General features: G+C 43.8%; 1 protein-coding gene across 6 annotated transcripts; it reads left to right on the top strand.

Annotated features, from left to right (window-relative positions):
• Positions 1 to 1,678: 1,678 nt before the first annotated feature.
• On the top strand, positions 1,679 to 6,961 carry PDP2 (pyruvate dehydrogenase phosphatase catalytic subunit 2). 6 transcript variants are annotated; one of them, XM_054199175.1, is made up of 3 exons: positions 1,712 to 1,775; positions 2,548 to 2,672; positions 4,841 to 6,961. In XM_054199175.1, exon 3 carries the CDS (start codon positions 4,897 to 4,899, stop codon positions 6,499 to 6,501), a length of 1,605 nt encoding a protein of 534 aa, XP_054055150.1. In that variant the 5' UTR covers positions 1,712 to 1,775; positions 2,548 to 2,672; positions 4,841 to 4,896; the 3' UTR covers positions 6,502 to 6,961. The 6 variants fall into 6 exon arrangements, with proteins under 6 accessions (XP_054055152.1, XP_054055154.1, XP_054055150.1 ...); XM_054199174.1 differs by having other exon boundaries at positions 1,719 to 1,826; XM_054199178.1 differs by having other exon boundaries at positions 1,719 to 1,826; positions 2,548 to 2,699.
• Positions 6,962 to 13,035: the final 6,074 nt, after the last annotated feature.

Below are 13,035 nucleotides of genomic sequence, written 5' to 3'. Positions count from 1 at the left end.
AAAATACTGCAAGACTGAGTAATACTGTTTCTTTCCTCAAATCATATCAAAGAGTAGCATTTCTACTTTTTCAAACTTTAATTATTTATCCCTCTGGTTCACTCAATTCCACTTAGTATCAAGTCCTGTCAAGTACTGGATATTAATACAGAAAAGCATTACATTTCCTGGAAGCCTTCAGTATAGTATGCCTTCTTGTGCTTAGAAAATACAGAATGAAAGGAGCACCTTCTTCTGCAGGACTGTTATTTGTTTCACCTTCATCTACACGTTTCCTAAATCACTTCAGCTTATGCATATGAGTTTATGAAATTACTGCATGAACATGTGAGCAGTAAGTAATAGCTTTCAGCTGAAGAGAAGCATTTAAGCCTGCCAGAAGCACAGGAGACTCAGAACAGTCAAGCTGGTTTTCAGGCTGCTGCATGAGCTTTTATCACTGTTGTAAATGTTGCAAAAGCTGAAAAAAAATGGTAAGTCAGAATGAAAGAGTGCCTTGAGACCCAGAAACTACTGTTGGTATACCTGAGTAGTGGAGCAACAGAGAGATGCAGGTAAGGGCTGCTGTGGGTAACCTCTTTCAGTTCAGCAGATTTGTCAGACAAATAAAACAATTATGTCAAACTTAAGATAATTGTTTTGACATGTGCTAAAATATTGTCCTGATATTTTTCTTTAAGGTTACCTTCTATTTTTTTTTTCCTTGGTTTGGACTTCCATTTGCAATGAAACTGTATTTCGTCGCATTACTAGAAACAAGAAATAAATGAAAGCTCAGACTCACGAAGAGGAGCATGCTTCCTTGCACTTGAGATACCCTGGGAACACGCTTCTCATCTCGGGTATCTGCAACATATTTAAATGAAAAAATGCTTCAGTACAGGAAACCAGAATAAAAAAATGCACTGGTAATATCAAAACCTCTTGTGAGCCTCTGTTTTTGCAATATCACTATTACAGGTTAAAGCAAGGACTAATTAGTAACTAATCCATAATATGCAGTAACTACTGATTAACCACTGTGCACTTTGGGCCCTTTCCTTGTCTTGTTACATGGTATAAAACTACTCAGTAGAAATTTTAACCAAGACAAGCCAAAATAGGAGACCAAAAAAATGGGGAGCCCACAAATGAGCAAAAGCTCATTTGCTTTTAATTTTTGTTCTCCGTAATTTATATGGCCTATAGTTTTCAAAAGGGCTTTGCGATTTTGAGCCTTGTCAGCTGGTGGCCTAAGCACTGGAGTGTACAGCTGTATTTAAAAAAAAAAAAAAAAGGCAACACAAACCAAACAAACCCTACCTCAAGAGAATAACGTTTTTTGAACTTTATTAATGGAGAAAAAAAAAAAAATCTTGTTGACGCCCTTTTTCCTAAGGCATCTGATTTGAAGCAGACAGGGAGCCGGGCCGAGCCCGCTGGGCCCTCCCTCAGCACCTCACCCACGCTGACAGGCGGCCGGGTGCCGGCAGGCTCCGGGTATGCCTCCGGGGCCGGCTTTACCTCAGCCCTCGGCGGCTGTGCCCCGTCCCGCGGGCGGGGGGGCCGCTGAGGAAAAGATGGCGGGAGGAGCGCGCAGGGCGGCCCCAGCCTCGCTCCCGCCCCGCCGCGACCTGACAGGAACCCGCTCGGGGGGCGGGGCGACGGAGGGCGGTGCTGGCGGCGGCGGGCGCTGGTTGGGCGGCGGAGCTGTCAATCAGCGCCCGCCCGCCCGCGCCGCGCCGGCAGCCCGGAACCTGCAGGCGGTGGGGGTCGCGCGGCGGCTGCTGCGACTGGTGGGTGCGGCGGGGTCGGGCGAGCGCGTCAGCGGCGGCGGCCGAAGAGCGGTAGCGGCCGTTCCCCGGGGATGCCGCGGGGCGGAGGGAGCGGGCTTGATGAGTCTGCCGTAGCAGAGGACGGAGCCGTTGGGGCGGGAAGGCCGTGGGGCGGCTCTGCGGGGAAAAGGCTGGCGGGAGGGTGTGTGAGGGGAAGGGGCTGGGAGTGCGACAGCTTATGTGGGGCGGGGGCTGTGTGTGCCATGGGGGGTTAGTCAGGGGTGGTGTGGGGAGGGCTGGGGGGGTAATGGGGGGTGTGGGGCAAGGGCTGTGTGTGGGACAGGGTGTGGGGTCAGCCAGGGGTGGTGCCTGGGGGGATAGTGGAGTGTGGGGGGTCAGTCAGGGGTGGTGTGGGGCAGGGGCTGTATGTGGTGCTGTGTGTGGAGTCAGTGACGGGTGGTGTGGGATAGTGCGGTGTGTGTGGTCAGTCAGGGATGGTGTGGGGCAGGAGCTGTGTGTGGGGTCAATCACGGGTGGTGTGGGGTAGGCTATCTGTGTGGGGCAGGCTGTGGGGTCAGTGAGGGCTCTGTGTGGGGCAGGGTGTGGGGTCAGTCAGGGGTGGTGTGGGGCAGGGCCTGGGGGGTAGGGTACGGTTTGGGGTGTGTGGGATAAGGGTTGGGTGTATGGGGAGTGCGCATGAGTGGAGTATAGGGCAGTGGGGGCTGTGTGTGTGGGGTGTTGAGGGGGCTGTAATGCTAAATGTAATGGATATATGTTATTTTATTGGAAAAAGCGGGCGTTCCTCTTCTGTGAGCCCTCAGCACGTGCTCTGACTTCCCAGCAGTGAGGGGGCTGCGTTGTGGGGGCAGTTCTGGGTTCCAGCGCTCACAGCGATTCACCTGATGAGGAAGTGTCGTGGTACGTGTACCGCGCAGGGAGCCTGAGGTCTGTGCCATTGGCTCTTGCATAATGCTCTTTAGCACATTGCTTTTATTAGCGCTGGCACCGTGTTTTAACGTTGCTTGTGCTGGAGTGGCTAACGGGTGCAGGTGGGTGTCCTGGGCAGAAGCCGTGTAGTACGCACACTGCCACTGGGTAGGAGCCTGAGGATGTGGAAATTGTAGTTACTGGTGGTGAGTAGGGGTGGTTCAGAAACGTGCTGCAGGACTGATCGATAGGCAAACACGTGTCTAAATGGTGTTAGGCAGCTCTGCTGGTAGGAGAAAGACCCCACCACCTTGCTGTGTCTGTCAGCCAGCTGATATGAACAGGGCAAGTTTGTTTAAAGCAGTGTTTCTATTGGCTTTTTGAGTCAAGTACATGAAAGTTGTCATTGTTTCAATCTCACCTGGTGGGAAGAGACAGAAGAAAAAACATGAGGGGGGATGGCCTGGGAAAGGTTGGCAAACACGAAGACTGTTGGTGCTTTTTGGGTTTAGCTGATGCTGGAGTTAGTAGTGTCAGCTGCTTTCCTATTAGCTTTATTTTGGTTGTGTTCTCTCTGCAATACAACAAAAGGTGTCGGTTGTGTTGGGAGATGCCAGTGTCCTGGGAGACTGCAGGTGAGCCTCAAGCAATGAATTGGCAGTGCCTTTTCTATCTGCTCTCCTGACATCAGCAGTAAAATTATGCTGTGTCTTCGTCTGTCCTCATAGGGTCCCCAGAATTATAGTGCTTGGGTCCTCGTTGGTGGGAGCTTGTCTGCTCTTTTCTGTTGTTAAGCATGGGTGGTACACTTCAGAAATGTTTTGTGACACGTTGCTTTGGTTTTCCAAATGGGATTTCAGTAAAGTCCTTGGGTTGTATCAGTAAGCCTTCTGTTTAGAATAGTTAAAGTTTGGTTTTAGCTCCTGCTGATTTCTTAGAATGAGGCCAGGCTGGCTTCTTGTTATTTCTCATTAAATGCTCTACTAAAAAGCCAATGTTGCAGTAGTATGTAGCATCTTTGGCCTGAGACCCTGTGCACATAGTGCGACAGGCCACTTGAAAGCATTTCAGAGCTCAAAGAAAACGGTATTGTTCTAACTGGCTGCTAGCATGGTCTTTTGGGAGCAGTTGTATTTGGCAGTACTACTACACGGTTAGCTCTGAAATCCATGGGGCAAAATTCTGTTGTGGAGTAAGCATCTGGTGGTACTTAGCGATTTCCCACAGCTTGAATACCTTATTTAAGGTAGGAGACAATGTGATGGACCTCCCCCATGGCAACTGAAGAGCTTCAGCTGTTCAGGTGTCCTAGGTTTTCATGCTGTTGGCAGCTGAGCTCTTCACAGCTGCTGCTTCTAATTGTGCTCCAAATGAACAAGCCAAGTTGTACACCTGTGAAAGTTGCCAATGTAACTGTGCTATGACTTTCACTGCATCAAAGTGCACAGTGCTGTGATAAATGCATTAATTAACTAGCAGTAGAATCTGCCTTCAGCTGTGCAACAAATCCTACCTGAGTGAAGGTTGGTTGAGATCTTGAAGGTAGAAAGAAGAGTTGAGTGTATAAGCTGGAACAGAATTGGAAAGGTAGACCAGCTGGTTCTAGATGTGAGGATAATGGCGATTCATATAAATCATTATTTTGCCACATCTTTCAGTTTTTCCATAGGGTTTGAGCACTGATCTTCTCTTGATTTTGATAGTTAGAGTGTATTAATAGAGTTATTTTTCTTTTTTTTTTTTTTAAAGTTTTGCCTTAATTGTCACTTAAGTTCCTATTTGCTAACTCATTGGATCTGTTTGTTCTGTGTCACGGTAGATGAGACTTTTCACTGAACAGCTTACGATTACATTTCTTGTAATGTTGGAATTTCTTCTTAGCCTTGCCAAAATGAGGATAAAACATGCCTGGAAAATAAAAATTACCTTTTCTGATGAGTTAACTGGAGAGGGGCAGTTGTATCCTAAGCTGAATTTACCAGGGTTATAATTAACTAATGGAAATTTTATCCCTTTTAAGATACCTCTATCTATAGGGAACTTTTTCGGAAAAATGTTCCAAATGTTCCTGTGAGCTCTAGACTTGCTTCTGTATTGCTATATAGAAAATTTATTGTGAACCGTCTCAATTTTATACCTTTCCTGTTCTTCTGTTCCAGGCTGTAAGGACATTCTGTGTTACTGAAGGAAGGTGCTCCTATTTGTGTAGTGACTTATGATGTCAAGAACTGTATCGTCCTGGATCTTAAGCTCAGCAAGAAACAGCATTGTTTTACAAGGAAAAGGACGTTTGTACTCCGTCTGTATCCCAAACAGAAACAAGATAAAATGGAAGCTTGTTTTCTCCAAAACACGTCCCTACCCTGCTGGGAGCTGCAGCTTAGACAATATTTTCTCCTTAAAAAAAGCATTCCGACACACTTCCACCGAAGAAGAACAGCTCTCTTTCCAGTTGTCTCCATCACAAATCAATGAAATACTTAGAGCAGGTGAATTATCCCATAAAATACTGGATTTGAATGGTAAAAATGTAAATTCTGTGTTGAGGTTTGAAAGTAACCAACTGGCATCCAACACTCCTATTGAAGACCGCAGGAGCGCAGCCACTTGCTTGCAGACCAAAGGGATGATGTTTGGTGTCTTCGATGGCCACGCCGGTTCTGCGTGTGCTCAGGCAGTAAGTGAGAGGCTGCTTCATTACATAGCGGTTTCTCTCATGTCTCGGCAAACCTTGGAAGAGATCGAGCTTGCTGTGGAGTGCATGAAACCAGTTCTGCCTATTCTGCAGTGGCACAAGCATCCAAACGATGTAGAGTATCGAGAAATAACTTCACAGTATTTTGAAAGCCTCCGGGTTTACTGGCAGCATTTACTGGACCTAGACGCTGAGCCGGGATTTAGTTTAGAAGAAGCCATGATATGTGCATTCAAAAGGTTGGACTCGGACGTGTCACTGGAAGTTCAGGCTCCCCAGGAAAACGAACTGATGAGAAATATCGCCCTTCAGGTAGCTTTTTCTGGTGCGACAGCCTGCGTAGCCCACATTGACGGTGTTCACTTACATGTTGCGAATACTGGTGATTGCAGAGCAGTTTTAGGCGTTCATGAAGAAGATGGAACGTGGTCTACTCTCCCTCTAACCCGAGACCACAATGCCTTCGATGAATTTGAAACTAGAAGAATGAAGAGAGAACACCCTAGATCTGAGGAGAAAACCCTATTTGTGAATGACAGATTACTGGGGATTCTCATGCCCACCAGAGCTTTTGGAGATGTGCAATTAAAATGGAGTAAAGAATTGCAGCATAGCGTTCTTGAGAATAGCTGTGATGTTGAGGGTTTAAATATTTATCAGTACGTTCCTCCAAACTACCATACACCCCCTTATTTAACTGCAGAGCCTGAAGTCACATACCACAAATTAAGAAGCAAGGATAAGTTTCTAGTTATTGCTTCGGATGGACTGTGGGAGTTGCTAAGTAATGAGAAGGTTGTACAACTTGTTGCTGGACACCTTACAGAGCTTAATGTGCAGAAACCACAGCTGGCGTTTGAGAAACCAGTTAATTTGGGCTATATGCACAGCTTGTTACTTCAGAGGAAGAGCAGAGGCGTTGCCTCACTTGACCAGAACGTGGCTACTCATTTAATAAGGCATGCAATTGGAAGTAATGAGTATGGGGAGGTGGACCAAGAGAAACTTGCTGCAATGCTTACGCTGCCTGAAGACCTTGCGAGAATGTACAGAGATGATATCACAGTTACTGTGGTGTATTTCAATTCAGAAGCAATTGAAAATTACTACAGAAACAATGAATAGCGACTTGCACTGCTGCTGTTCTATACCACTAGCCAACTTTGATACTGAAACCATTACTGTTTTTCTCTGATAGTCAAGCTGTTACCAATGTTATGGTCTGGAAGTTCCTAAATCTTTTTGTTGCTTACTAGTCTTGAAAATAACTTTCTAGAAGCAAGTTTGGTGAAAGTTCCCTGGGTTTGGAGGTCTGTACACACTGAAGAAAAGTGTTTTGATAGAAGTTCACTGAAATGTAACTGATCTAAAGATTGCTGACCCAGTTCTGATTCCATGGGAACCACTTGTAAAACTTTCCAAATGAACAAATGAGATGAATTTCGCTGAGACTGGTACAATTTAATAGAGATGGATAATACCTGTAGCTGCATGGAGTGTAAGAAAGGCTCTGCTCCTGCAGAAAATGAGTAGCATCCTATTGAAGCACTGTAATTGAATTAAATAAATAACTACCAAACCTTTATTTGATGTAACAGTGTCAGATACTTTAACAAATTGCCTCACATATGTGAAGACAACACTAAAGAAGGCTGTTCAAAGAGCCCTGAGGCTGTCAGACATTTTTTTCCTAATTCTTTTTTTCTAAGCTAGGAAACAAAATCATATTTTCTTCTGCAATTATTTTGAAGTGTGAACGCACATTCTCTTAACTCTGTGTGTGGGCTTGTGTGACAACTTACAGCTCAAACACACATGAGGCACTTCATGATTCCCTGTTTAGGAATTAACAGTACTAGACATAAGCATGTAAGTGTCTAACTTGCTTGAAGAATATACCCTTTTGTTAAGTATTGATCTGTTGAGTGCTGCACATCAAATCCTCCAACTGTAATTTAAATGAAGTTTGAGAGATCTAGAAGTTCAAAAATTCACCTAAATGTAAATACAGCAAAAGAGAGCGCACCTATCTCTTCAGATTAAATGTGGAAGAGAGGAATAATAGTGCTGTTATTTCACTATAATATGTTTAATTTTTATTTTACTCTTATTTGTGCCTTTGAACATCAGCTTTTCCTCATAGGTGCAGAGTTATTTTCTCTAATGAATGTATGTTTTAATCTCTGAGCATATACTTCTGTGTATTTTACAATGGTTTTCTTTTATACTGTGCTTTCTAGATTGCCAGTCCTTGCTTGCAAATTAGCTGTATTTTCTTAAATTTCATACATGGTGTTCTCTAGTGAATCTCTTCCTTGTTTACACACAGCAGCTACTGTTGCCCACAAGCATGTGTGTACAGGGAATACAGGACTGTTTACTGCTGTTGCTGCTGAGTAAGAATTTGTGTGTGTAGCAGAGCAGATAAAAATACTGCTTTTTTTCTGAATTTCACTTAAAAGCGTTAGCCTCCTGCGGTTTAGCAGATGAAAACGTACTTAAATTTTTCTCAAGATCTTAAGTAGATGAGATCTTGGGGCATAAACCAGTAGCAGTTGTGGATTTGGGCTTTTTGTATATGGTTTCTCTGGATGAAAATTCTCAGTGCTTTTTTGGGCATTTAAGTAATCTGTTTTGAAGATTGATTAGAAGGAAACTAAAAGTGTCTAAAAAAATGTTCGTGCTTTTGACTATTCAGGATTGACCTGTAACTCAGTGCTACAATTGCAATCACTGAATGTATCCTGAAAAAAAAACGCTCTTCTGGCAAACCAATTTACCCTTAAGTTTTGTGTTTTGTTTTTTTTTTTTTAAATCTAGTACATATTGGAGTACATCCAGCAATTCAGCCTGGAGGCGGGTAGCCCGATTTTTCTGATAAAATGAGCAGGTCTGTTCCCTTTGATATCAATGGAACAGGATTGGCCCAACAAATCTGGCACTTAGATGTTGGTGACAGGGACCGCAGGAAGGCTTGAGGTACGTGCCAGATGTTACAGAGGTTGCTGAAATTCTTGTTGCTTGCGTCCAACTTACTTTAAAGTGTGCCCGCATCCTTGAGGCCGGTGCTGTGGAGAGAGATTTCATCTGCCAGGAGAAGGGAGAGGGGGAAAGTCGGGCCCTGTGTTCACCTTGGGAGGGTCTGCTCTACGAGAGGGCACCTGGGTGAGGAGGGGAGGGAGCTCTCCAGCAGCATTCCTGAACCCTCTGGGCTTTGGGAGCTGTTTACATTTCCTCTTACAAATCCTTTTGTGCCACTAGTTACATGCTTCGCTGCTTGAAATTTAGACCAAAGCAGTAAAAATGCATTTCGAGACTACCTCTTAATAGAGAAATTACTTAACAGTGTAGCTAGAGGACCAAAGGAGCTAAACTGTATTACAGCAGATAGGAAGTGTTACATTTTTTATGAAGATAATCTACAAAACTTTTGATATAGAGCAAACCTGCAACTGCAAAAGTAATGTAGCAAACCAGCTAGTCATAAAATAAAAATAAGCTGTTTTGTTCTTTTTCCCACCCAGTGGTGAAATCTAGGTCGTCTTTTGAAAGAGTCATTGTGGCACTATGTCATCTAAGCGTTACTGCAGGATGTGTTATTGTACGTAGGTTGCTGTAACTGCAAATTGATAATGATTGTTTTGGAGAATGCGTCTGACAGCAAGAAAGGTACTATTTCCAATTTCGTGTTAGTTTTGCTCAGTTTAACATACAACACTATAATTATCCTACAGTGGAAAAGGATAATATTAAACTAGTTAGAGATTTGGGGATTTTGGTTTTGGTTGTTGGTTTTTTTTTTTAATGCAAATCATGGATTTAACTGCATGCTCCCTGGAATTTGTTGCACGCCAATGAAAGCAACCTGTCCATACTTGTAAGGAAAATAACGATTCTACCCATTGAACTGCATCACAGACATTTTAATCTCTAGCTGCAAACACAGCTAGTAGGCATTAATAAATGTAGTATTTTGTGACTTGGAGAATCAGCAATGTTTAAATGAGCGAACTAAATGCATTAATCTGCTCCTGCAAGCACAGCGACCTGAAGGTTTGGTAGCACGTTTAGATGCGAGTCCTGCAATATTGGAAATACAGAATGGTTTGGGTTGGAAGGGACCTTAAAGATGTTGGAACAAACATCTTTGCAGAGAGTCTGTTTGGTTTAGGTTAGATAGTTCTGCTTGGCATTTGTTTTTATTTCCGCACCAGTCAAAACCTGTCACTCAAATTGTGTCTCTCAAAATGTGGTATTATGGGCATTATGACATCTGAGGTTAAGTGTTCAGGCCTCCGTAATGTATTTGGAGGTTTGGGGAGGTCCTTTTTTTTATTTTACTTTGGTAACTTCTGTGTAAATAGTGAGGAGGATTACTGGTTTTGTAAGTAAAAATATTCATTTCAGACTTAAATCTAATTTTTATTAAATGGATGAAAGACTTAATGTTCCGGTTGCTGCACTGGAACGGGCATTCTTTCAGCTGAATGCTTACATGAGAAGATGCCAGATTCCAGGTCAGAGAGTGTAAATGTTCAAGCTGGGGTAAAAGTAAATAGTTTGAGCTGGCGTTGTGAGTTTGCTTACGTGTTTGTAGCTCTGCGGTTTTCCCAGAATGGAAATAGTTGTTCATACATAAGAGTTAAGGACACCTTGATACTATCAAGGCTCCACTGAGTGAATGCGTCAGCAGAGGGAGCACGAGCTCACTGGCCAAAATACCCACCTTGGGCTTTACTTAATTTGACAATCTACGTAAATCTGTTTCAACTTTGATCGGGTCAAATGGACATGGGTGTTTATCAGCAGTTAAAGCATCATGGTAACAGTCACATGAAGCGTGTGCTGTAATTGTCTTTAAAAAGGTGCAAAAAACCCTACAAATACAACATCTATAGAAACACCAATAAAATGCTTGAGTTACAACAGACCAGTAGCAAGGCAAGTGTTCAGGTGCTTAGTTTTTGAGGATTAACTTAATTTCTATTAATTCCAAGTCTTTGTCTCTTTTGGGGCAGTAAAGAGAAAAGAAAATTATTTGGGATGCATTTTTTTCTTTCTTTTTTTTTTTTCTTCCAAAAAAAGATGTTTGCCTAAACTTTGAGGAAGAGTGGTTTTGGTATTATTTTAGTTGAAGAGAGGTGGTCTGTTCAGAGCTGTAGTTGTTCTGAGAACTGAAAGCAGAACTGTGCGTGTCGTGTGGTTTTGTCAGGGATCAGTTTGTCGGTTGGTGGTGCCTGCACTTTACTCCCCCAGGCGTAGTGCTTCAGTAGGAAAGTAAGAATCCAAGGCATGTGTTTCTCTTGGGGTTATCTGTATCTGTTGTGGAGAGGTTAACCTTCAGAGAAGTATTATTGTCAAATAAAACACTTGAAATTTTACTAAATCTTTGTCTTTATCCAGAAGAATCAGTTCAGTCTGTCACTGTCGGATCTCTGCAGTTGTCAGTCAGGTAAGAATTGGTCTTATTCTTACTGTGTTAGTTAGTTGCTGCTCAGAGACTGTAAGCCTGTTGGCTGGTACCATGCTAACAAGCGGTGCGGTGTCTCCTTGAGTTTGGCTTCTTTTGAGCCTGTGCCATCAGAGACACTCAGAATGGTTTGACTGAAGACCTTTAATAGCTTGGAGGAAAAATATGAATGGGAGCCCAGCAGTTGTGGAAAGGAAGCAGAATTGTGGTTTCTCTTTGGGTTAAGCAAACTGAACTGGGCACTTCTTACTTCTTAAAGAGGAAAAAAAGTACCTTTTTTGCCTTCTGGCAAGCTTTTTTGAATTAGAAACAATTAGGAGGGGAAGAATATGGTCAACGACCAATGTTTAAAAGGTTACTGGAAGGCTAGGGAGCAGATAATTGGGTCAAAAAGCACACTTCTCGTGCCTTCCTGCTGAAATTGTGGAGCCAGTCCCATAGGGATTTGTTCCAGAGTGGGTTCGATCCCACAGGGACTTGTTCGAGAGTGGCTTGGGTAGTTCAGACCCTGACTTCGTCGTTCCCTCAAGTCAGCCAAAGGATGCTGGCTGGGGAAATAGTTCTTCCTGGCTAAAGGCCACTGCTGGGTGTTAGAAGGCAGCGGCTTACTGTCAGCTCGGAGGGTTCTGAGCTCCGGTGGTGGAGCCTTTGCCATGCTCTTGCCTATTTTTGTTCAGCCTGCTTTGCTCTGTGCTCTTTGAAACGGTCTCTGTTGCTTTGAGGTGGCTCTGACATCACTGCTTCGTGCTCTGCAGTTCTGTGGGGTTTTTCTTAACAAAAAGGATTGCAACTTCAGTGCGTCACTGAACAAATAAATCTTTGATTTCGTGCCTGCAGAACCGAGGGTGTCCAGAAGATGTCATCTGAGCGTTGCAAAAGGAGAGCCGTGTTATGACTTCAGTCTCTTCGATATTATGTGTGCGTTCCTAACAGAAATTTCAGGTGCTGTTGAAAAATGGAGGAAACCCCCCCCCAATCACCTACACATCTTAAAAATTTATGTGATTTATTAGTACTTCCAATTTACGAACTGGTTAATGTGAGCAGGAGTTGGATTAACTAACTCTTTGCCAGAACTAAGTTTTAATGGCCCAAGTACCCTAAGTGGTTAAGCTTTGGGGAAAACAGTCTCCTTATCCTGGCACTGCTGGGTACAAGAACACAAGAGGGAAGCCAAGAGGCACCTGTCTGGAGGAGCTTTCAATCAAAGAAGAAAAGGTGCTTCCTAAACTGAGGAAACCTTTGCTCTGATGTTATCTGTGTGTAGCTTCTGCTGTTGTGCAGCTCAGAAGCTGCAGGTGGCCACGGCTGCTCCAAGGCTGTGCTGTGGTTTAGGTTAAGTCGGTTTTGTTTGGACAAATTTCTAATCTGGAAATGACATTGAAAAGCTCCTGGAGGAATTTGCTGCTATTCAGTCTAGGTGTTCACAGAGACATCCTGGTTCGACCTCGTTGTCAGCTGGGATTCTTGAGTAAGTTGGGGGTTTGAGAAATAAATCGGTGTTTGGTTTGTTTAGTGGTGGAGGTTTTCTGGCCCCCCTCCCCCCCGCCTTTTTTTTTTTTCCCCTTTATCTGCAGTTCTTTCTTCTGGACATAGTTTCCTGCAGTAGATGCAGTTTATCAAAACTTGCATCTCTTAACATATTCTTGCTGTTGCTCTTTCCACCCCCCACCTCTCTCTCTCTTCTCTTCCCATTAGTCCATGGTGTTTCATTTTCCATGTGTTGTTCTGGGCAACTACTTCAAGGAAAAGGGACACCATTGCATTTTTGAGAGCAGTATGAGGAGGGAGAGGTGGCTTTCTCATGCATGCAGGAATTGAAGGAATTTTAGAGCGTGCCAGGAGGTGCTTTCAGCCAGGGCCTTCACAAAGGATCCTACAAGCAGTTACAGCTGCTGTTGCAACAACGCAGGACAGCACAGCAAATATCAAAGATCTGACGTTCTCTGTGATAAAGAGTAATTGTTTTGTTGTCTATGTTATCACAGATAAAAGTAATGCATCCTCTAGTAGACCAGCTTTACCTTCTGTTTAATCCCAGGCTTCAGCCTGTTTGAGTCTCTGTTTCTAACCGCTTGCCGTGAAAGTGAAGTACTTGGACAATTCTGGCAACTCAACTGGAAGAGTAACGTGAAGGGTGGTTGTGGGGTAGAATGAAGCCGTGGTGTTTAGGTTACGGAGCTGATCCC

Source organism: Rissa tridactyla, chromosome 4, assembly GCF_028500815.1.
Source record: "Rissa tridactyla isolate bRisTri1 chromosome 4, bRisTri1.patW.cur.20221130, whole genome shotgun sequence".
Classification (NCBI taxonomy): domain Eukaryota; kingdom Metazoa; phylum Chordata; class Aves; order Charadriiformes; family Laridae; genus Rissa; species Rissa tridactyla.
The sequence above is the reverse complement of the archived record's forward strand: the minus strand, read 5'-3'. Positions and strand labels throughout refer to the sequence as shown.

What these genes read in the sequence shown, in the direction of transcription:
- PDP2 (XM_054199177.1), top strand. Translation starts at nt 4,897, where the DNA reads ATGATGTCAAGAACTGTATCGTCCTGGATCTTAAGCTCAGCAAGAAAC.